Here is a 21,956-nt window from a genome sequence, read left to right as displayed (position 1 = left end):
TTCACTCCTCTCCCTGAAGACTAGACTATATAATGGTACAGAAAGACGAAATCTTCATTTTTCATGACGTCGTTTTATTATTCAGTACATAAAACCCCCGCTGACGGCGTCCTACTCATCGTACAGGAACGCCTCAAGGAAAACCGTACCCTCAAGAGACGCACAAACCTGACAGTGACATCAAAACACTACTAAGCTTTGTTGCCAAATCCACCTATTTTCAGTTCAAAGACACAATATAAAGATAGAAAGAAGGCTTTGCAATGGGAGACCCACTATCCGCAATAATGAGCAGTTTTTCCATGGAGTACCTGGAAATCAAAGCTATCCACGCGGCACTCACTCTCTGTAAACCCACATTCTGGAAAACATAAGGCGTTGACATCCTGGAAAAAATGAAAACCGGTCACACAAGAACTCAATAACCACCTGAACACCATGGACAACACTGGCAACATACAATTCCCACACGAAGAGGAAATAAACCGGACTGTATCTTTCCTGGACTTGAACATCCACCTCAGCGACGACAGCAGGGCAAAGATCGCAGTTTACAGAAAACCCACTCACATGAACCATTACCTCCTCTGGAGATCAGAACATCCCACAGCTTACAAACTCTCAGTGGTCAGAACATTATACGAACGGTCCATTATCATAACAGAAGAAAAAGACAAGACAGAAGGAGAAAAGAACATTCAACATGCACTCACACTCTGCCAGTATCCAAGATGGGCCATAAACAAAGGAAAACAACAATACGTAGAAGTTAATTACACCTCAGTGGAAATTACGTTGTCAGAGAGTAGTGGACGTTGGAAGGAGTCACTTTTGACCTCCAATATGCTCACTATTTTTGGTAGATTTTTTTTTTGTTCTTTTGTTTACATTTGTGCAGTAAATATGATGAATATATCAATAAATATATCAATAAATAAAGTGACACCACACTTGAGGCCAGAGATGACCTCCAGCTGCCTGCAATCTCGAATCAGTTCTTAAGAAAAACCAAGAACAGAAGCAACACTTTCAGTGCAGACGGACCGGTCTCGGTTTGCTTCCAATTGAACTCTGGTGCGGTTCGCTTCAGGTGTGAATACCAACAGTCCCAGTCGGGCTCTGGTTCTCATCCAGCACCCAGGAGTCCTCCTCGAGCAGATAGTGGCCCCCTTCCTCAGCCACCATCTGGTCCACGCACTCCATCAAGTCAACCACTTGCTTTTGGTCCTCCAAAACACAGTTTTTGATCAGTATGTAGCGCCGCCGGCACTTGTCCAGCACGCATTGCAGCTCTGCGCCCTCGCGATGGATGTAACGCTCAAGCGATATGTTCCGCAGCACATCTGCCCAGGTGAACACCACCAGGACGTGCCGCCACACTCGCTCCCCAAACAGACCCACGTGCTCCTCGATGCGGATGCGGTCCATCACTGTGAACATGCCCACAGGGATTACTAGCAGGAAGGCATGCGGGCCTGGGGGACACAAGGTGGCGCCACGGGCAATCTCCATCTTGTACAAGAGGGGTGTGTCCTGTGACGAGTACCAGCCGGGCGTGTCCACCACGGTCACTCGGCGCCCCGCCACCACCGTGTGCCGCGTCACGCTAAATTCGGCGCCGCGCTCCAGCCGGAACTCCTCATGGCCTAAAATGGTGTTGGCCGTCAAGCTCTTGCCGGGCCAGCGCCAGCCGAGGACAACCAGGCGCATCGGGGACAGTGTCTGCTCGGGGCCGTTACTCATGCCGGACGCCGTCGACGCCGCTGAAACATGATAGAACGACTCACTTTATTTACACAACATTCCGAATCAAGCTAGCATTGCGTGTGTGTGTTGGGGGGGCTGTCACAATATAGGCAAAATCTTATTAGTGAGCAGAGCTTTTTAAGCCGGTGAGGGTGTCAAAAATGGATACATGCCCCCAACTCACCCGAAGATGTTTCTTTAAATTTTCCTGTCATAATGTTTGAATTTAAGTCCTGCTAACTTTTGGTGAAGTTGGCGTTTGTAGTTGCCTCGGCGAAAGTACGGTAGTGCTTTTGCTTCTTCCAGCTTCGTGACCTCACTGTCAGAAACACTCACTTCACTCATTATGCATAAAAGTCACACAAGGCAACAGTTAACAAAATGACAACGGCGATAGGGCTTAAATAACATTGCAAAGTTTGACGTTGAAAAGTTAAAACAACGGAAACAGAGTTCAGTGAGGGATTATGCTAAAAGCTCGCTGTAGGGTTAACAATGGTCAATAATATTAAAAGCATTTCTAAGATTAGTGTGGGAAGACACTCGGGGGTGTTGGAAGATTTTCAACATTTTGATAAAAACAAACTCCATTGTTGAAGATATGATCAGAATAATTGAAAAAGATAAAGTAGAAAGCCAGAAGGAGTAGTCTGACTAGTCTTTCCGAGCTTGTTGATTAGAACAATTGATTAGGATAAAATTATTGCTGCATGCTCCCCCATAACACAGTCGGCCTCTCGTACAGAAATACACTAAGATTTTACGAAAAACTTAATTGACGAGAATATCTAAACGAGAAGGGTTACTTTTAGGATTCAATGTTTGCCTGCTCACTTACACATTAAATTTGCTTGCTGTGGTTTCCACAGCATTCTGTAATCTCACTCCATTTCTTTGCTTGGCCCGACCCCCACACATTCTTCGTGTTAAAAGTCGTAGTCTTTATTAACTTTTGTGTTGTCGCGTCAGGGAGTGGTGTTCCTCCCTAGCGTCCATACTTGTGGATTAAGCGCACCAGGGAGCAATGAGGCTATAGACTCCATCTGTGGCTAAATTACAGTTTAGAGCACCTGAGCCAAGGTTTCGTTTTCTTGTCTGATTGGTGCTGAGTGTCACTAAGGGTTTCATTCCCATGGCCGCACTGGGACTTGCGACCTAAAACAGCAACACAAGAAATATCCAAAAAGTATAGAGAAAGAACACTTTGATGGAAATAGGAGTCTGGAGTCCCACATGTTAGAATGCAGCTTTACAATCAAGACAGGTGAAACATACCTCTGTAGTTTCTTGTTTTTCAAAATATTTTGCTGGTATATTTTTCAAACGTTCTGCAAAAATGAGAGAAATTTTGAGTATATTTTTATGAAAGGTAAAAGGCAGTAAATTGTACTATGATCATTTGAAATACTAGTCAACATTGCTGTGGCTTGTGCCTTTATGTGTCATGTTTTCTTTACCTGAACATGGAAATTTTCTGCAAACACTGTTTCGTAGAATGATTACAAGGCACCCAACGGCTCCAATGATTACGTAATTTATCCAATCAGTAGAGTTGGGAATTTCAGCTTTCGGTATGTTGTCTGCGCAGAAAACAAAAAGTACATTTCCATTGCAGTTTACGGTAATGTCAAAATATCATTCAAGTTCAATCCAAACACTGCTTGACCATTCCATTTGCATTCATTTTGATCATACTTACTACGGAAGCAGTCCTTAGCGAGGAATGACGCCGTTTCCTTGGTCAGGGGGTTGCTCACATCACAGTGATAAACATTTTGTTCATCACTGAGATTTATTTCCAAAATTGGGCCCGTTTGCTCGGTTCCCTGTGAGCGCCACTTAAATTTTATTAAAGGATCACTTTCGCCCTCTGTTAAGCACGCAAGGACTGCCTGGTTTAGGTTGACCATTTCACAGGATATGTTGGGTTTGGTTACTTTGTCTGCAAACACATCATGTAAAACTTATGAGCTACTACACATACAAATGTAAAGTTCAGTAAAACTGGCACCACGCTAGTTCTTCCAAGACAAAATCCAAGGGTCAAATTTTAAGTCGTGCATGACTGTGGACAAGGGGACGTTCAAACTAGTGTGGGGATGAAATGCTAGTCTACTCCCTGGCCACAATTGATGTACCCTTGAGCAAGCCATCAAAAGTCTCCAACTTAAAAAGTGTTGTCCAGAATACACAAAATGTAATGGAAGAAAAATAACAATTCACAGTAACTATCAACCAAATATGAATGCAAAGATTTACTTACCTATAACCTCAACTGGGTACTTTAAGAGACATTCCTCATTGTTTATGTTCCACCTTAAGCTATAACTTCCGCTGTCTTCATATGTGGCATTGTTGATGGTGAGTTCCGCAGTATTGTGATCCAGATTGATCCTGTCCTTGTATGAGGGGAAATTTTCCTCACCCTTGTCGTCAAATAATACCACACTTCGGCCATCGTGATAGAACCAGATAATTAGATCAGGTTTTTCGGGGATGGGTGGCTTAAAGTTTATCTCTTGACCCTTGAGCACATATTTTAGATCCTGGGATACTGTATGGATAGACATAGACAGACAGACATTAATGGCAAAGAAGAAAAATGTGCTCCCTCACTTCTTTTTGAGTCTTTGAAGCATTTCTTCAATCCTACATTTGCTAAAACTCAATGTTTCTGCCTTCTATAGTCTAAAGATAAACAAAATGGCAGACGGAGGGTGGTTCTTCACGTCCACGTCTTCTTCCGCTGTCTCCTCTAAATCTCACTCTGCCTTCCCTCTATTGTCCTCCATACTGAAATCATACCTGTGGCTGTTATTTCTTCTACTCAGTGCAAAGTGATATGAAATGGATTCCTCCCGTGAAAGTGTGGCCAGCCAGTTGCAGAATAGGGGAAAAAGCAAACAAAAAAACTATACGTATCTAATTTGCAAAGAGCGTGTTGATCATTTAGAAATTGAATCTAAGCAGTGAACCTGAGCTGCAGCTTTTTGATGCTCTTTTGGGGGATTCTCATAAGAAAAGTGTTACAATCATCAACTCGACTGGAAATGAACTTTATTGCTACTTGAATAGATGCAGTAATTGCTTTTAAGTCTACAAGTGTTGACAGATCATACCGTCAGGCGTGTTACATGGACTTCTTCGAATCCTTTTCTTTGTCTTTTCAAAAGGTTCTGCAAGAAACCAGAGACATGTTTTCATTTCTTGGTGGAAAAAACATGTTTGTTTTAAAATAAGAATAACAGTTGTTTTGTTTCTTTCTGTATGTATACAGCAGCTCTACTCCGATGTTATGAGCCCCTTGCAGCCCCCAAACAATTATTTTCCTAAGTTTGGTACATCTAAGAAATTAAACTTTTAAAATGTAAAATGAAGAGCAGCGAAAGGTGAAGCGCAATTATAGCGAGGGAACACTTTGTATACATCTTTAAATTTTGTCCGGAAAGCCAGGACCCTGATGATGATCATGAGAACAATGACAATTTTGATGATGACAACAATTAGTAAAACTCCTATTTTGCACTCATGGGTGTCATTTGGACCACCTGATGGCTTGTCAAAAATCGTTGTAATCTTCCAGTTGCATGAATATTGATGATGATTACCTAGGAAGCAGTCGCCAGCAGTGAAATTGGCCGTTTCCTTGGTCAGAGGGTTGCTCACATCACAACGATAAACTCGATCATCATGTTTCCCCCTCACATTTATTTGCAAGTTTGGGCCTGGATGCTCCTTCCCATCTGAGCTCCACTTAAACTCCAATAAATCAGGATGTTTGGAGTCTGTTGAGCAAACGAGCAACGCTCTGTTTGGGCTGGTCAACACACACGATATGTGTGGTTGGTCTACTTTGTCTGTAATCAAACAAGCAAAGAAGCAACGTTTAATGTGATCGTAAATGGAAAACACAGTCAGCTGTTCATTGAAGACGCCAAATCGTCCAAAGGTGTGATTGTGAGTATGAATGTTTGTCGGTAGTGCCCTCTGATCAACTGGCAAGCAGCCTAAGGTCAGTCACCTCTTGCCCAAAATCAGCTAAAATAGGCTCAAGCCCTTGAAATTTGAGCTTTCCTTATATTGCGGTCATCATCACACAATAATGAAAACAATTGAAAGAAAGAAATTGCTGCATATTTAGTGCACAGAGATGGAAAAATAGACTAACCTATAACCTCAATTCTGTATTTCAAACGATGATGCTGGTCATTTATCATCAACTTTAAGTCATAGTTTCCTCTGTCTTCATATGTGGCATCTTTGATGGTGAGCCTTGCAGATTCTTGCTCCAGAGTGATCCTGTTCTTGTAGGAAGGAGAAACATCTTCTTTGCCTGTCTGCAGATTGAACCACACCACATCTCTACCCTCATGTATCCACCCTACTCGATCGGGTTTTCCAGGGATAGATGGCAAAAAGTTAATCTCTTCACCCTTGAGCACATATTCCAGATGCCGTGCAGAATCTGGGGAAGATGCAACTGGAGCGATGGACAGAGACATATAGGTGAAAGTTAAGAGGAGCAATGTTGATTAAAAAAAACCGATACATGCAATTGTGATGAATAAAAAAGCACTTCTGTGAGGTGAGGAGAGATATACATTTTCTATGTTTGCAGCGTTCTCCTATCTCTCTAGCATGATTGTTAATCAGTCTCAAAGTTGCGGTCTGCAGGGGCATGCTAATGTGAGATATTATTATTACTATTATTATTTTTATTATAGATTTGGGGGTGATTTACGGTTGTACTCCGATGTTACGAGCTCCTTGCAGCCCCCAAACAATTATTTTCCTCAATGTTTGGTACACTTAAGAAATTCAACTTTTAAAATACGAGGTGCTATACGAGCTATGAGAGGAGCGTGCTCTGGCCCTCGAAGGGGACGAGCATGACAATGGCTAAAAAGTCATTTTGCCATTTATCATTCCTATGAAATCAATAGATAAAAGAAAAAAAATGGTGAAACAGCAGGGCCACGAAATGTGAACCGCAATTATAGCAAGGGAACACTGTATATGCGTCTTTAAATTTTGTCCTGAAAGCCAGGACCCTAATGATGATCACAAGGACAATGACTATTCTGATGATGACACCAATGAGTAAAACTCCTGTTTTGCCTTCTGTACCTATCCCTCTATCATGATTGTTAATTGTTAATCAGTCTCGTGCTAATGTGAGCAAATCGTGCGTGAGCTACGATACTTATTTCTGTCGTTAAACACGCATGACCTCACTGGGCATTTTGGCCTCGCCACCAAGTACATCTGGAAATGAGGTTTCATAAAGTGGATTACATTTTAGATGGGATAAGAGTTGGTCTATTTTGCAGCGGAGGTGGTCTAATGTAATGTTTTTGTATTTGATCGTAGGCGCAGGCAGGCAAATTCTTTTCATTCAGTCTTATTCAGTCATCATAATTTTGATAAAGCATCCCGTCACTATTTTAGGCTCAATTTTAGAAACACCCACTTAAACTGTCCATTTTAGACAATGTCAAGAATATTAACACCGCAAAAGCTTTCATTCAAGTAGAAAACATTGAGAAATAAGAGAACTTACCTGAAACGAAACTGCTGAATAAGAACATCCATAGATATCTGTGATTCATTGCGCCCAATAAACTTATACCTGGAATGAGTACACAAGGTGTTCATGTCCTCAACACCCAAGTGTTGAACTTGTTTCAATTGATGAACACACACAAAAAAAGATGTGAGGCCCATCTTGGGTCTCATTATTGCATTTTCTATGGCAACTCTTAATTGAGATGCTCATTCCTGACCAAGATCACAAAATTGTTTCTACAACATGATGGTTCCTTGCCCAGTGGGACCTAATTCTCGACATTGACTTTCAACAACACAACAGGAAGTTATTCATGAAGGAGGACACCATTTTAGAATCACCCGCTTACAGTAAAACCATAACACACTGGACATTCTATAAAGAACATTGACTTCCACAGGAGTTGTAATTAAAGAAATAAGAAAAATAACTATAGACCGAACTTACCGAGAGCAACATGACCCAATGAATAAAGCAACAGGACGACTGGCACCATCCAGTAGTAGAAGTCAATCTAATGTTTGCCTTTGGCACCATCCAGTAGTAGATGTGAAACTAAACCTTTGCTTCTTATTTATCAGGGTAAAGTGCAAGTCTTTATGTCTTTATTATTTTAACGGTGCACAATCCACACCCCTGACGTAATGATTAGCCAGCCATTGTGTGCAAGTGGCCAAACTGGATCAACTTATCAACAACTGAGATGGTTTTTTGATTAGCCCAGAGAAATACCCCAAATACAATGTAATATGGCCCATGAAACTTATTTGAACACATTTTGATGATAATCGATCATAGCATGTTGGTAGACCATCTTAGAATATTCAAAAGCAAATCACCGATCAGCTCTTGTCCCTCTTAAAGTATGTGATAAAAATGACGTTTTGCTCCATTGACAGTGTGACAGCAAACGAGCGAGGGTGTGGTTTGAAAGTGAAAGAATTTCTCGCTGGTGCCTGAGCTTAGATTTTCAAAACATGAGCGGAAGGAGATCATTTTCAAAAGACAGTAGATGATTTAAATATGTGTCAATAGCATGTTTATTCCGCTTGACATCGTTTTGTGTCTTAATGTTTACAATAGGAAGTTTACAACTGCTTTTCTTTTTGCCTTATGAGAGTCAAGCTTGCAAACAACAAAACAGGTGCATTTCAGCCAGCAGAGCAGGCTTGGGCTCCTTCCAATGAAGACAGATCGGCAAAGACCAGGAAAAGGAGTCACACAACATTCTCGAGGTGTTCTTTTATTTTTTTTTTCATAATCCCGGCCATTACCAGTATAATTATTTACGTTTCAAGCTGCTTTTGGACCAGACGGCAACAGTGTTACCTCATAAAATACATACATTGTACACACAAATCCAACTCGCGCCTTTGTACGGTAACACCACCAAGTAGAAATTAGACTATTTTTTCCTGTGGTTATTTTTAACATCATCAGCTGCAGAACATGTCAGTCCTAAAACTAACATTCAGTGACGATGAAATAAATGTACATGCAAATACAAAATGCTTCATATTTATTTAACAGAAAGAAAATAAGAAAATACTGCAGCATCCTGCACCTCACCAGAAGGAACTCGAGCAGCAATTTCCAAAGAAGTCTTTTGCTGCTCTCATACTTTAATAATTGCCCAAGACTGCTTTGCCTTCATGGTGACCTATTTTCTTGTCCCTCCAAATAATGTCAAATGAATCTTTATCCAGTAATTTTCATGCCTTCAGAGATCATCAGGATGGTGCAGGGAATGTATCAAATTTCATATATAATTTGTTCAAAACTTATTTATTAGTTAGCATGATACCTCCCACCTGTTACTATATATCATAGAAGACTAGCTTCATGTAGAACCTCATGCACAATAGGCAAAACAAGTGAACTAAAATAGCTACACTTTTATTACCGTAACTGGACTAGTCGTCTGTTTTGTTTTACTTTTTTTTTCTTTTTCCTGATTTCCCTCTTCTGTTGTGATTTGCGGCATCTGCTGTGGTATTTTATTCAGCATCTCATTTCTTAATTTGCCAAACAGTTCTGCTGCTGCCTCTTCATTCTCTGATTCATTCCATCCATTTTCGGCCATAATAAGCCTGCAGCGCTCATAAACTGGTTCATTTTTGGGTTTCTGTACTTCAGGAATAAACCTCTGCTTGCACTTGTTGACAATCTTTTTCGAGACATACCGGAGTTTGTGTTTTGTAGCTTCTGGCGCCGGCTGCGAGTTCCAGTCTCTTAAAAGCCCATTCAGCTTATCCTAAATGAAGAGAAAAACTCTATTAAAAAAAAAATCACATTGAATATCAATATTGTCTATCAGGATATGTAAAGCCATCCATTTACCTGGATGGGTTTGAGGAAGCAGAACTTTATGAGCTCCTTGTCCATGTCACTCCCTGTGAAAAGTCCATTTTCTTTGAGATTTTGGAAAACCTTTGTCCAATTCTCAAAGCTCTTCTCACTTAAGATCAGAAACCATGACTCCTTCTGCTCCTTGGTCGTGTTACATTCATCAATGTAGTTCTGTTCCCCTCTATTATAGTCTTTCTGTTTTCCATGCAAGAAACGTTTCACTTTTCTGACGCACATGTTCTCCGGGTGTGGGTCAGCCAGCAGCCATTGTGGACATCCTCCATTATCTTCCACAGTGTCTAAGAAGTGGTTGGCAATGACTTCAGGAGCGTTGGAGGCGTTGTCTGCCTTTAACCAAAATATGTGTTGGCTAACTGCATCGATGCAGCCGTGATTTGTGATGCCGAACGGCTTCAGTGCATCACATAAATCCAGATGCCATACAGCGTTTGGACGCTTGATGTTGTCCAGTCGACGATTCAGGATGTCTTTCACTTTCTGTCGTAAGTTTATGTCTGGTCGCAGCAGTCCTATGAGGAAAGATGAAGCCGATCTGTCAGCGTAATCACAATAATCAAGTCGACTGGAAATGAACTTCGACTCGAACATACTTTCAGACATAGAACTTTGTCTTCTCAAAACACAGCTCTTTAATTTCTCAAAACGTGCTGCAAGAAACCAAAGACAGGTTTTCCACTTTTTGGTGAAATAGAAAACATGTTTTAAAACCAGAATATTATTTTTTTGTGTTGTTTTTTTTCTTTCTGTTTGCATGTAAGCACCTTTACCTTTTCTTCGCAAACCTACGACCGTAATGACGATCACAGTGATGATGATCAATATGATGATGACGCCAATGAGTAAAGCTGTTGTTTTACTTTTGCGGATGTCATTTGGACCATCTGATGGCTTATCTGCACAGAAGTACAACAATTCTAAATATTCCAACATCTCAGCATACATTCGTTCAAAATGTCATTCAAATAAACATTGTTGGAATCTTCCGGTCGCACGAATATTGATGATGATTACCCAGGAAGCAGTCGCCGGCAGTGAAAGTGGCCGTTTCCTTGGTCAGAGGGTTGCTCACCTCACAACGATAAACTCGATCATCGTGTTTGCCCCTCACATTTATTTGCAAGTTTGGTCCTGGATGCTCCTTTCCATTTGCGCTCCACTTAAACTCCAATAAATCAGGATGTTTGGAGTCTGTTGAGCAAACGAGCAACACTCTGTTTGGGCTGGTCAACACACACGATATGTGTGGTTGGTCTACTTTGTCTGTAAACAAACAAGCAAAGAAGCAACATTTAATGTGACCGTAAAAGGAAAGCACAGTCAGCTGTTCATTGAAGACTCTAAATCGTCCATAGATGTGATTGTGAGTATGAGTGTTTGTCGATAGTTCCCTCTGATCAACTGACAAGCGGCCTAAGGTCAGTCACCTCTTGCCCAAAATCAAATAAAATAGGCTCAAGCCCATGAAATTTGTGCTTCCCCTATATGTTTGGGGTCATCATCATGCAATAATAAAAATTGAAAGAAAGAAATTGCTGCATATTTTGTGCACAGAGATGGAAAAATAGACTTACCTATAACTTCAATTCTATACTTTAAACGATGATGCTGGCCATTTATCATCAACTTTAAGTCATAGTTTCCGCTGTCTTCATATGTGGCATCTTTGATGATGAGTCTTGCAGATTCTTGGTTCAGAGTGATCCTGTCCTCATAGGGTGGAAAAACATATTCCTCGAGCAGATCGAACCACACCACATCTATACCATCATGTATCCACCCGACTAGATCGGGTTTTCCGGGGATAGACGGCAGAAAGTTTATCTCTTGGCCCTTGAGCACATATTCCAGATGCTGTGCAGAATCTGGGGAAGGGGCAACTGGAGAGATGGACAGAGACAAATAGATGAAAGTTACTACTGATGGCAAAGAGGACAAATGTAGATTCAAAAAATCTGGTACATGCAGGTGGGATAAAAAAAAAAAAAAAAAAAGTACTTCTGTGAGGCGAGATGCACATTTTCTATGTTTGGGGAGTGTTCCTATCTCTCTATCATGATTGTTAATCACCAGGAGTGTCAAAGTTGCGGTCTGCGTTGGCCTGCTAATATGAGGGGAAAATTTGTGTGTGAGCTACGATACTTGATTCTGTCATTAGACACCAATGACCTCATTGGGCGTTTCTGCCTCACCACCAAGTGCATCTGAAAATTTGATTTTATACAGTAGATTCAATTTTAGACAAAATAAAAGGTTTATTTTGCAGCGCAGTTGGTCTAATGTATTTGATCAAGGCGCAGGCAGGGAAATTCATGTCATCCAGTTATAGTTTTTTTTTTTCATAGATATGACACCAGCGTGGGACGAATAGAAAATATTAAGAATTATTAGAACTTACTCAAAACAAAACTGCTGAACAAATACATCCGTAGATATCTGTGATTTATTCCGTGCGATTAACTTAACCTGATTAACCTGACGTAAAACTAGCGAGCAAAGTTTAAAAGCGAAACCTACCCTTCATTTAAGTCAAGTCAAGTCAAGTTTATTTGTATAGCCCTAAATCACAAGCAGTCTCAAAGGGCTTCACATAGACAAAAATTGACAATTATTCTCAAAGCATCCCCTGATCTTAAGCTCCCAAAAGGGCAAGGAAAAACAGGTGATGTCACTGGTAAATTTCCAGACACAATCACTTTCAATAGGAATGGAATTCTTTTATATGTGCAAAAGGGTCGGGCATGTTTTCCGAGCCTTTGTTACTAAAGGACATTTCTTGTTTTTTTCTAAAGGATATTTCCATTATTGTCATCTTAGTAGCCAAGCATTCCAACAACATGTAATACTTCAGAAAGGCCTTGTGTGAACTAGTAGACCAGGGGTCCTCAAGCTACAGGGGCTAAAACACGAAAACTGGATTTTCAGATTGCCTTTTTAGAAATGTTTTAATGCACATTTTTGGGCAACAGGACATCAGTCCCCAAGGATCTCATGAGTAGCTCATGAGCATGATCTAAAAAACAGCTCACCATTGAATGTACATAGTGATTTCCGAGGAATGGTGTGGATTAGGTTGAAATTTGTTGAAATTAAGTGTTGAATGTCGATACTTACATTTCCTACCATCTTAAATCATTGTTGAGAATAGAGTCTCTACGCATTTGGGGTACAGAGGTGTGCTAACTTCCGGTCGCTTGGTTAACACGCAAAGATAACCAATTTCAAAATCACCTCACTGTCTGCTGGTATGCAATCATGTTCTTTTCAGCGCAAATGAGACAAGAACTTTTTCAGTTGTCCAAGTATCAACTAAGCGATCAAAACCTATATGTGATTTTAGAGAACATTTGCAGTTTTACAGTAATAATGTAAAAAAAGGTAAACATTAAGAAATGACAGAACTTACCCAAAGCGACGACAAGGGAAAGAAGACTAACCAAACTATATTGGTTAACCATGACGGGTAAAGATTTTGAGCTTTCGAGTTTTGGTGAGGCTTTCAACCTGGTCCTTGTGGACTGGCACTGACAGGTGTTCAAAACAACCAGAAATTGAAATGCAATGCTTTCGTTTATGCAGACCGGTAGGACCGGTTGCAATTACAGGACATTTCCACGTTTCCTGGTTCTAGGTTGCAAATTTTTTATTATTATTATTGTTATTATTATTACTTGTTTAAAATGGGTGGTAGAGAGTGAATCTTGCCGTAAGTAAGACTGGGGGTGCACATCAGTGAAGACCTCTCCTGGACTACCAACACTGCATCACTGGCGAAGAAAGCTCAGCACCGCCTGTATTTCCTGCGGAAACTCAGGCGAGCAAGTGCTCCACCGGCCATCATGACCACATTCTACTGAGGCACCATTGAGCCGCACTGAATACAACAGGAAGGCCCTGCAGCGCATAGGGGACACAGTTGGAAGGATTATTGGTTCTTCACTCCTCTCCCTGAAGACTAGACTATATAATGGTACAGAAAGACGAAATCTTCATTTTTCATGACGTCGTTTTATTATTCAGTACATAAAACCCCCGTTGACGGCGTCCTACTCATCGTACAGGAACGCCTCAAGGAAAACCGTACCCTCAAGAGACGCACAAACCTGACAGTGACATCAAAACACTACTAAGCTTTGTTGCCAAATCCACCTATTTTCAGTTCAAAGACACAATATAAAGATAGAAAGAAGGCTTTGCAATGGGAGATCCACTATCCGCAATAATGAGCAGTTTTTCCTTGGAGTACCTGGAAATCAAAGCCATCCACGCGGCACTCACTCTCTGTAAACCCACATTCTGGAAAACATAAGGCGTTGACATCCTGGAAAAAATGAAAACCGGTCACACAAGAACTCAATAACCACCTGAACACCATGGACAACACTGGCAACATACAATTCCCACCCGAAGAGGAAATAAACCGGACTGTATCTTTCCTGGACTTGAACATCCACCTCAGCGACGACAGCAGGGCAAAGATCGCAGTTTACAGAAAACCCACTCACATGAACCATTACCTCCTCTGGAGATCAGAACATCCCACAGTTTACAAACTCTCAGTGGTCAGAACATTATACGAACGGTCCATTATCATAACAGAAGAAAAAGACAAGACAGAAGGAGAAAAGAACATTCAACATGCACTCACACTCTGCCAGTATCCAAGATGGGCCATAAACAAAGGAAAACAACAATACGTAGAAGTTAATTACACCTCAGTGGAAATTACGTTGTCAGAGAGTAGTGGACGTTGGAAGGAGTCACTTTTGACCTCCAATATGCTCACTATTTTTGGTTGATTTTTTTTTTGTTCTTTTGTTTACATTTGTGCAGTAAATATGATGAATATATCAATAAATATATCAATAAATAAAGTGACACCACACTTGAGGCCAGAGATTACCTCCAGCTGCCTGCAATCTCGAATCAGTTCTTAAGAAAAACCAAGAACAGAAGCAACACTTTCAGTGCAGACGGACCGGTCTCGGTTTGCTTCCAATTGAACTCTGGTGCGGTTCGCTTCAGGTGTGAATACCAACCGTCCCAGTCGGGTTCTGGTTCTCATGCAGCACCCAGGAGTCCTCCTTGAGCAGATAGTGGCCCCCTTCCTCAGCCACCATCTGGTCCACGCACTCCATCAAGTCAACCACTTGCTTTTGGTCCTCCAAAACGCAGTTTTTGACCAGTATGTAGCGCCACCGGCACTTGTCCAGCACGCATTGCAGCTCTGCGCCCTCGCGATGGATGTAACGCTCAAGCGATATGTTCCGCAGCACATCTGCCCAGGTGAACACCACCAGGACATGCCGCCACACTCGCTCCCCGAACAGACCCACGTGCTCCTCGATGCGGATGCGGTCCATCACTGTGAACATGCCCACAGGGATTACTAGCAGGAAGGCATGCGGGCCTGGGGGACACAAGGTGGCGCCACGGGCAATCTCCATCTTGTACAAGAGGGGTGTGTCCTGTGACGAGTACCAGCCGGGCGTGTCCACCACGGTCACTCGGCGCCCCGCCACCACCGTGTGCCGCGTCACGCTAAATTCGGCGCCGCGCTCCAGCCGGAACTCCTCATGGCCCAAGATGGTGTTGGCCGTCAAGCTCTTGCCGGGCCAGCGCCAGCCGAGGACAACCAGGCGCATCGGGGACAGTGTCTGCTCGGGGCCGTTACTCATGCCGGACGCCGTCGACGCCGCTGAAACATGATAGAACGACTCACTTTATTTACACAACATTCAGAATCAAGCTAGCATTGTGTGTGTGTGTGTTGGGGGGGGGGCTGTCACAATATAGGCAAAATCTTATTAGTGAGCAGAGCTTTTTAAGCCGGTGAGGGTGTCAAAAATGGATACATGTCCCCAACTCACCCGAAAATGTTTCTTTAAATTTTCCTGTCATAATGTTTGAATTTAAGTCCTGCTAACTTTTGGTGAAGTTGGCGTTTGTAGTTGCCTCGGCAAAAGTACGATAGCGCTTTTGCTTCTTCCGGCTTCGTGACCTCACTGTCAGAAACACTCACTTCACTCATTATGCATAAAAGTCACACAAGGCAACAGTTAACAAAATGACAACGGCGATAGGGCTTAAATAACATTGCAAAGTTTGACGTTGAAAAGTTAAAACAACGGAAACGGAGTTCAGTGAGGGATTATACTAAAAGCTTGCTGTAGGGTTAACAATGGTCAATAATATCAAAAGCATTTCTAAGATTAGTGTGGGAAGACACTCGGGGGTCTTGGAAGATTTTCAACATTTTGATAAAAACAAACTCCATTGTTGAAGATATGATCAGAATAATTGAAAAAAATAAAGTAAAAAGCCAGAAGGAGTACTAGTCTTAGTCTTTCCTAGCTTGTTGATTAGAACAATTGATTAGGATAAAATTATTGCTGCATGCTCCCCCATAACACAGTCGGCCTCTCGTACAGAAATACACGAAGATTTTACGAAAAACCTAATTGACGAGAATATCTAAACGAGAAGGGTTACTTTTAGGATTCAATGTTTGCCTGCTCACTTACACATTAAATTTGCTTGCTGTGGTTTCCACAGCATTCTGTAATCTCACTCCATTTCTTTGCTTGGCCCGACCCCCACACATTCTTCGTGTTAAAAGTCGTAGTCTTTATTAACTTTTGTGTTGTCGCGTCAGGGAGTGGTGTTCCTCCCTAGCGTCCATACTTGTGGATTAAGCGCACCAGGGAGCAATGAGGCTATAGACTCCATCTGTGGCTAAATTACAGTTTAGAGCACCTGAGCCAAGGTTTCGTTTTCTTGTCTGATTGGTGCTGAGTGTCACTAAGGGTTTCATTCCCATGGCCGCACTGGGACTTGCGACCTAAAACAGCAACACAAGAAATATCCAAAAAGTATAGAGAAAGAACACTTTGATGGAAATAGGAGTCTGGAGTCCCACATGTTAGAATGCAGCTTTACAATCAAGACAGGTGAAACATACCTCTGTAGTTTCTTGTTTTTCAAAATATTTTGCTGGTATATTTTTCAAACGTTCTGCAAAAATGAGAGAAATTTTGAGTATATTTTTATGAAAGGTAAAAGGCAGTAAATTGTACTATGATCATTTGAAATACTAGTCAACATTGCTGTGGCTTGTGCCTTTATGTGTCATGTTTTCTTTACCTGAACATGGAAATTTTCTGCAAACACTGTTTCGTAGAATGATTACAAGGCACCCAACGGCTCCAATGATTACGTAATTTATCCAATCAGTAGAGTTGGGAATTTCAGCTTTCGGTATGTTGTCTGCGCAGAAAACAAAAAGTACATTTCCATTGCAGTTTACGGTAATGTCAAAATATCATTCAAGTTCAATCCAAACACTGCTTGACCATTCCATTTGCATTCATTTTGATCATACTTACTACGGAAGCAGTCCTTAGCGAGGAATGACGCCGTTTCCTTGGTCAGGGGGTTGCTCACATCACAGTGATAAACATTTTGTTCATCACTGAGATTTATTTCCAAAATTGGGCCCGTTTGCTCGGTTCCCTGTGAGCGCCACTTAAATTTTATTAAAGGATCACTTTCGCCCTCTGTTAAGCACGCAAGGACTGCCTGGTTTAGGTTGACCATTTCACAGGATATGTTGGGTTTGGTTACTTTGTCTGCAAACACATCATGTAAAACTTATGAGCTACTACACATACAAATGTAAAGTTCAGTAAAACTGGCACCACGCTAGTTCTTCCAAGACAAAATCCAAGGGTCAAATTTTAAGTCGTGCATGACTGTGGACAAGGGGACGTTCAAACTAGTGTGGGGATGAAATGCTAGTCTACTCCCTGGCCACAATTGATGTACCCTTGAGCAAGCCATCAAAAGTCTCCAACTTAAAAAGTGTTGTCCAGAATACACAAAATGTAATGGAAGAAAAATAACAATTCACAGTAACTATCAACCAAATATGAATGCAAAGATTTACTTACCTATAACCTCAACTGGGTACTTTAAGAGACATTCCTCATTGTTTATGTTCCACCTTAAGCTATAACTTCCGCTGTCTTCATATGTGGCATTGTTGATGGTGAGTTCCGCAGTATTGTGATCCAGATTGATCCTGTCCTTGTATGAGGGGAAATTTTCCTCACCCTTGTCGTCAAATAATACCACACTTCGGCCATCGTGATAGAACCAGATAATTAGATCAGGTTTTTCGGGGATGGGTGGCTTAAAGTTTATCTCTTGACCCTTGAGCACATATTTTAGATCCTGGGATACTGTATGGATAGACATAGACAGACAGACATTAATGGCAAAGAAGAAAAATGTGCTCCCTCACTTCTTTTTGAGTCTTTGAAGCATTTCTTCAATCCTACATTTGCTAAAACTCAATGTTTCTGCCTTCTATAGTCTAAAGATAAACAAAATGGCAGACGGAGGGTGGTTCTTCACGTCCACGTCTTCTTCCGCTGTCTCCTCTAAATCTCACTCTGCCTTCCCTCTATTGTCCTCCATACTGAAATCATACCTGTGGCTGTTATTTCTTCTACTCAGTGCAAAGTGATATGAAATGGATTCCTCCCGTGAAAGTGTGGCCAGCCAGTTGCAGAATAGGGGAAAAAGCAAACAAAAAAACTATACGTATCTAATTTGCAAAGAGCGTGTTGATCATTTAGAAATTGAATCTAAGCAGTGAACCTGAGCTGCAGCTTTTTGATGCTCTTTTGGGGGATTCTCATAAGAAAAGTGTTACAATCATCAACTCGACTGGAAATGAACTTTATTGCTACTTGAATAGATGCAGTAATTGCTTTTAAGTCTACAAGTGTTGACAGATCATACCGTCAGGCGTGTTACATGGACTTCTTCGAATCCTTTTCTTTGTCTTTTCAAAAGGTTCTGCAAGAAACCAGAGACATGTTTTCATTTCTTGGTGGAAAAAACATGTTTGTTTTAAAATAAGAATAACAGTTGTTTTGTTTCTTTCTGTATGTATACAGCAGCTCTACTCCGATGTTATGAGCCCCTTGCAGCCCCCAAACAATTATTTTCCTAAGTTTGGTACACCTAAGAAATTGAACTTTTAAAATGTAAAATGAAGAGCAGCAAAAGGTGAAGCGCAATTATAGCGAGGGAACACTTTATATACATCTTTAAATTTTGTCCGGAAAGCCAGGACCCTGATGATGATCACGAGAACAATGACAATTTTGATGATGATGACAACAATTAGTAAAACTCCTATTTTGCACTCGTGGGTGTCATTTGGACCACCTGATGGCTTGTCAAAAATCGTTGTAATCTTCCAGTTGCATGAATATTGATGATGATTACCTAGGAAGCAGTCGCCAGCAGTGAAATTGGCCGTTTCCTTGGTCAGAGGGTTGCTCACATCACAACGATAAACACGATCATCATGTTTCCCCCTCACATTTATTTGCAAGTTTGGGCCTGGATGCTCCTTTCCATCTGAGTTCCACTTAAACTCCAATAAATCAGGATGTTTGGATTCTGTTGAGCAAACGAGCAACACTCTGTTTGGGCTGGTCAACACACACGATATGTGTGGTTGGTCTACTTTGTCTGTAAACAAACAAACAAACAAACAAAGAAGCAACATTTAATGTGACCGTAAAAGGAAAGCACAGTCAGCTGTTCATTGAAGACTCTAAATCATCCATCGGTGTGATTGTGAGTATGAATGTTTGGCGATAGTTCCCTCTGATCAACTGACAAGCGGCCTAAGGTCAGTCACCTCTTGCCTAAAATAAAATAAAATAGGCTCAAGCCCATGAAATTTGTGCTTCCCCTATATGTTTGGGGTCATCATCACACAATAATGAAGGAAATTGAAAGAAAGAAATTGCTGCATATTTAGTGCACAGAGATGGAAAAATAGACTTACCTATAACCTCAATTCTGTATTTTAAACGATGATGCTGGTCATTTATCATCAACTTTAAGTCATAGTTTCCGCTGTCTTCATATGTGGCATCTTTGATGGTGAGCCTTGCAGATTCTTGCTCCAGAGTGATCCTGTCCTTGTAGGAAGGAGAAACATCTTCTTTGCCTGTCTGCGGATCGAACCACACCACATCTCTACCCTCATGTATCCACTCTACTCGATCGGGTTTTCCGGGGATAGATGGCGAAAAGTTAATCTCTTGACCCTTGAGCACATATTCCAGATGCCGTGCAGAATCTGGGGAAGATGCAACTGGAGCGATGGACAGAGACAGATAGGTGAAAGTTAAGAGGAGCAATGTTGACTAACAAAAACTGATACATGCAATTGTGATGAATAAAAAAGCACTTCTGTGAGGTGAGGAGAGATATACATTTTCTATGTTTGCAGCGTTCTCCTATCTCTCTATCATGATTGTTAATCAGTCTCAAAGTTGCGGTCTGCAGGGGCATACTAATGTGAGATATTATTATTACTATTATTATTTTTATTATAGAGTTGGGGGGGATTTACGGTTGTACTCCGATGTTACGAGCTCCTTGCAGCCCCCAAGCAGTTATTTTCCTCAATGTTTGGTACACTTAAGAAATTCAACTTTTAAAATGTAAAATGAATAAATACGAGGTGCTATACGAGCTATGAGAGGAACGTGCTCTGGCCCCAGAAGGGGACGAGCATGACAATGGCTAAAATGTCATTTTGCCATTCATCATTCCTATGAAATCAATTAAATAAAAGCAAAAAAATTGGTGAAACTGCAGGGCCACGAAATGTGAACCGCAATTATAGCAAGGGAACACTGTATATGCGTCTTTAAATTTTGTCCGGAAAGCCAGGACCCTAATGATGATCACGAGGACAGTGACTATTCTGATGATGACAACAATGTGTAAAACTCCTGTTTTGCCTTCTGTTCCTATCCCTCTATCATGATTGTTAATTGTTAATCAGTCTCGTGCTAATGTGAGCAAATTGTGCGTGAGCTACGATACTTATTTCTGTCGTTAAACACGCATGACCTCACTGGGCATTTTGGCCTCGCCACCAAGTACATCTGGAAATGAGGTTTCATAAAGTGGATTACATTTTAGATGGGATAAGAGTAGGTCTATTTTGCAGCGGAGGTGGTCTAATGTAATGTTTTTGTATTTGATCGTAGGCGCAGGCAGGCAAATTCTTTTCATTCAGTCTTATTCAGTCATCATAATTTTGATAAAGCATCCCGTCACTATTTTAGGCTCAATTTTAGAAACACCCAATTAAACTGTCCATTTTAGACAATGTTAAGAATATTAACACCGCAAAAGCTTTCATTCAAGTAGAAAACATTGAGAAATAAGAGAACTTACCCGAAACAAAACTGCTGAAAAAGAACATCCATAGATATCTGTGATTCATTGCGCCCAATGAACTTATACCTGGAATGAGTACACAAGGTGTTCATGTCCTCAACACCCAAGTGCTCATACTTCATACTTTCATATATGCAGACCGGTTGGACTTGTTTTTCTGACTGCAATTATTTTCTGGTTTCTTGTCACAACAAGTTTCAATTGATGAACACACAAAAAAAGATGTGAGGCCCATCTTGGGTCTCATTATTGCATTTTATATGGCAACTCTTAATTGAGATGCTCATTCCTGACCAAGATCACAAAATTGTTTCTACAACATGATGGTTCCTTGCCCAGTGGGACCTAATTCTCGACATTGATTTTCAACAACAACACAACAGGAAGTTGTTCATGAAGGAGGACACCATTTTAGAATCACCCGCTTACAGTAAAACCATAACACACTGGACATTCTATAAAGAATATTGACTTCCACAGGAGTTGTAATTAAACAAATAAGAAAAATAACTATAGACCGAGCTTAGCGAGAGCAACACGACCAAATGAATACAGCAACAGGACGACTGGCACGTTCCTGTATTAAAAGTCAATCTAATGTTTGCCCTTGGCACCATTCAGTAGTAGATATGAAACTAAACCTTTGCCTCTTATTTATCAGGGTAAAGTGCAAGTCTTTATGTCTTTATTATTTTGACGGAGCACAATCCACACTCCTGACGTAATGATTAGCCAGCCATTGTGTGCAAGTGGCCAAACTGGATCAACTTATCAACAACTGAGATGGTTTTTTGATTAGCCCAGAGAAATATCCCAAATACAATGTAATATGGCCCATGAAACTCATTTGAACACTTTTTGATGATAATCGATCATAGCATGTTGGTAGACCATCTTAGAATATTCAAAAGCGTATCCCCGATCAGCTCTTCTCCCTCTTAAAGTATGTGATACAAATTCAAGATTCAAGATTCAAGAGTTTTTATTCGCCATGTTT

The 21,956-nt window shown here is 41.1% G+C and overlaps 3 protein-coding genes across 4 annotated transcripts in view; all 3 read right to left on the bottom strand.

Annotated features, from left to right (window-relative positions):
• LOC119115232 overlaps positions 1–21,956 on the bottom strand; it is a 33,713-nt gene that overhangs the window by 4,928 nt on the left and 6,829 nt on the right. The window contains exon 7 of one of the 2 annotated variants that reach the window (XM_037239550.1): positions 9,444–9,566. In XM_037239550.1, coding sequence (XP_037095445.1) covers positions 9,444–9,566 — 123 coding nt within the window. Of the gene's footprint in view, positions 1–8,866; positions 9,145–9,443; positions 9,567–21,956 lie in introns of those variants that run through there. The other variant, XM_037239545.1, reaches the window with a different exon arrangement.
• LOC119115230 lies at positions 120–21,069 on the bottom strand. The gene is made up of 16 exons (XM_037239541.1): positions 20,957–21,069; positions 19,548–19,859; positions 18,977–19,225; positions 18,485–18,541; positions 17,629–17,919; positions 17,065–17,307; positions 11,446–11,559; positions 5,915–6,112; positions 5,355–5,603; positions 4,866–4,922; positions 4,010–4,300; positions 3,446–3,688; positions 3,204–3,326; positions 3,022–3,074; positions 2,817–2,901; positions 120–1,763 (listed from the first exon to the last, which is right to left on the bottom strand). The coding sequence occupies exons 1-16, from the start codon at positions 21,003–21,005 to the stop codon at positions 1,087–1,089; spliced, it is 3,291 nt and encodes a 1,096-aa protein (XP_037095436.1). The 5' UTR covers positions 21,006–21,069; the 3' UTR covers positions 120–1,086.
• LOC119115566 (GTPase IMAP family member 9-like) lies at positions 14,701–17,096 on the bottom strand. Its single transcript, XM_037240169.1, has 3 exons — positions 17,065–17,096; positions 16,436–16,945; positions 14,701–15,377 (listed from the first exon to the last, which is right to left on the bottom strand). The coding sequence occupies exons 2-3, from the start codon at positions 16,497–16,499 to the stop codon at positions 14,701–14,703; spliced, it is 741 nt and encodes a 246-aa protein (XP_037096064.1). The 5' UTR covers positions 16,500–16,945; positions 17,065–17,096.

This window comes from Syngnathus acus, chromosome 21 (assembly GCF_901709675.1).
Source record: "Syngnathus acus chromosome 21, fSynAcu1.2, whole genome shotgun sequence".
NCBI classification, from domain to species: Eukaryota; Metazoa; Chordata; class Actinopteri; order Syngnathiformes; family Syngnathidae; genus Syngnathus; species Syngnathus acus.
Note: the sequence above shows the minus strand (reverse complement) of the source record. Positions and strands in the feature narration are given on the sequence as shown.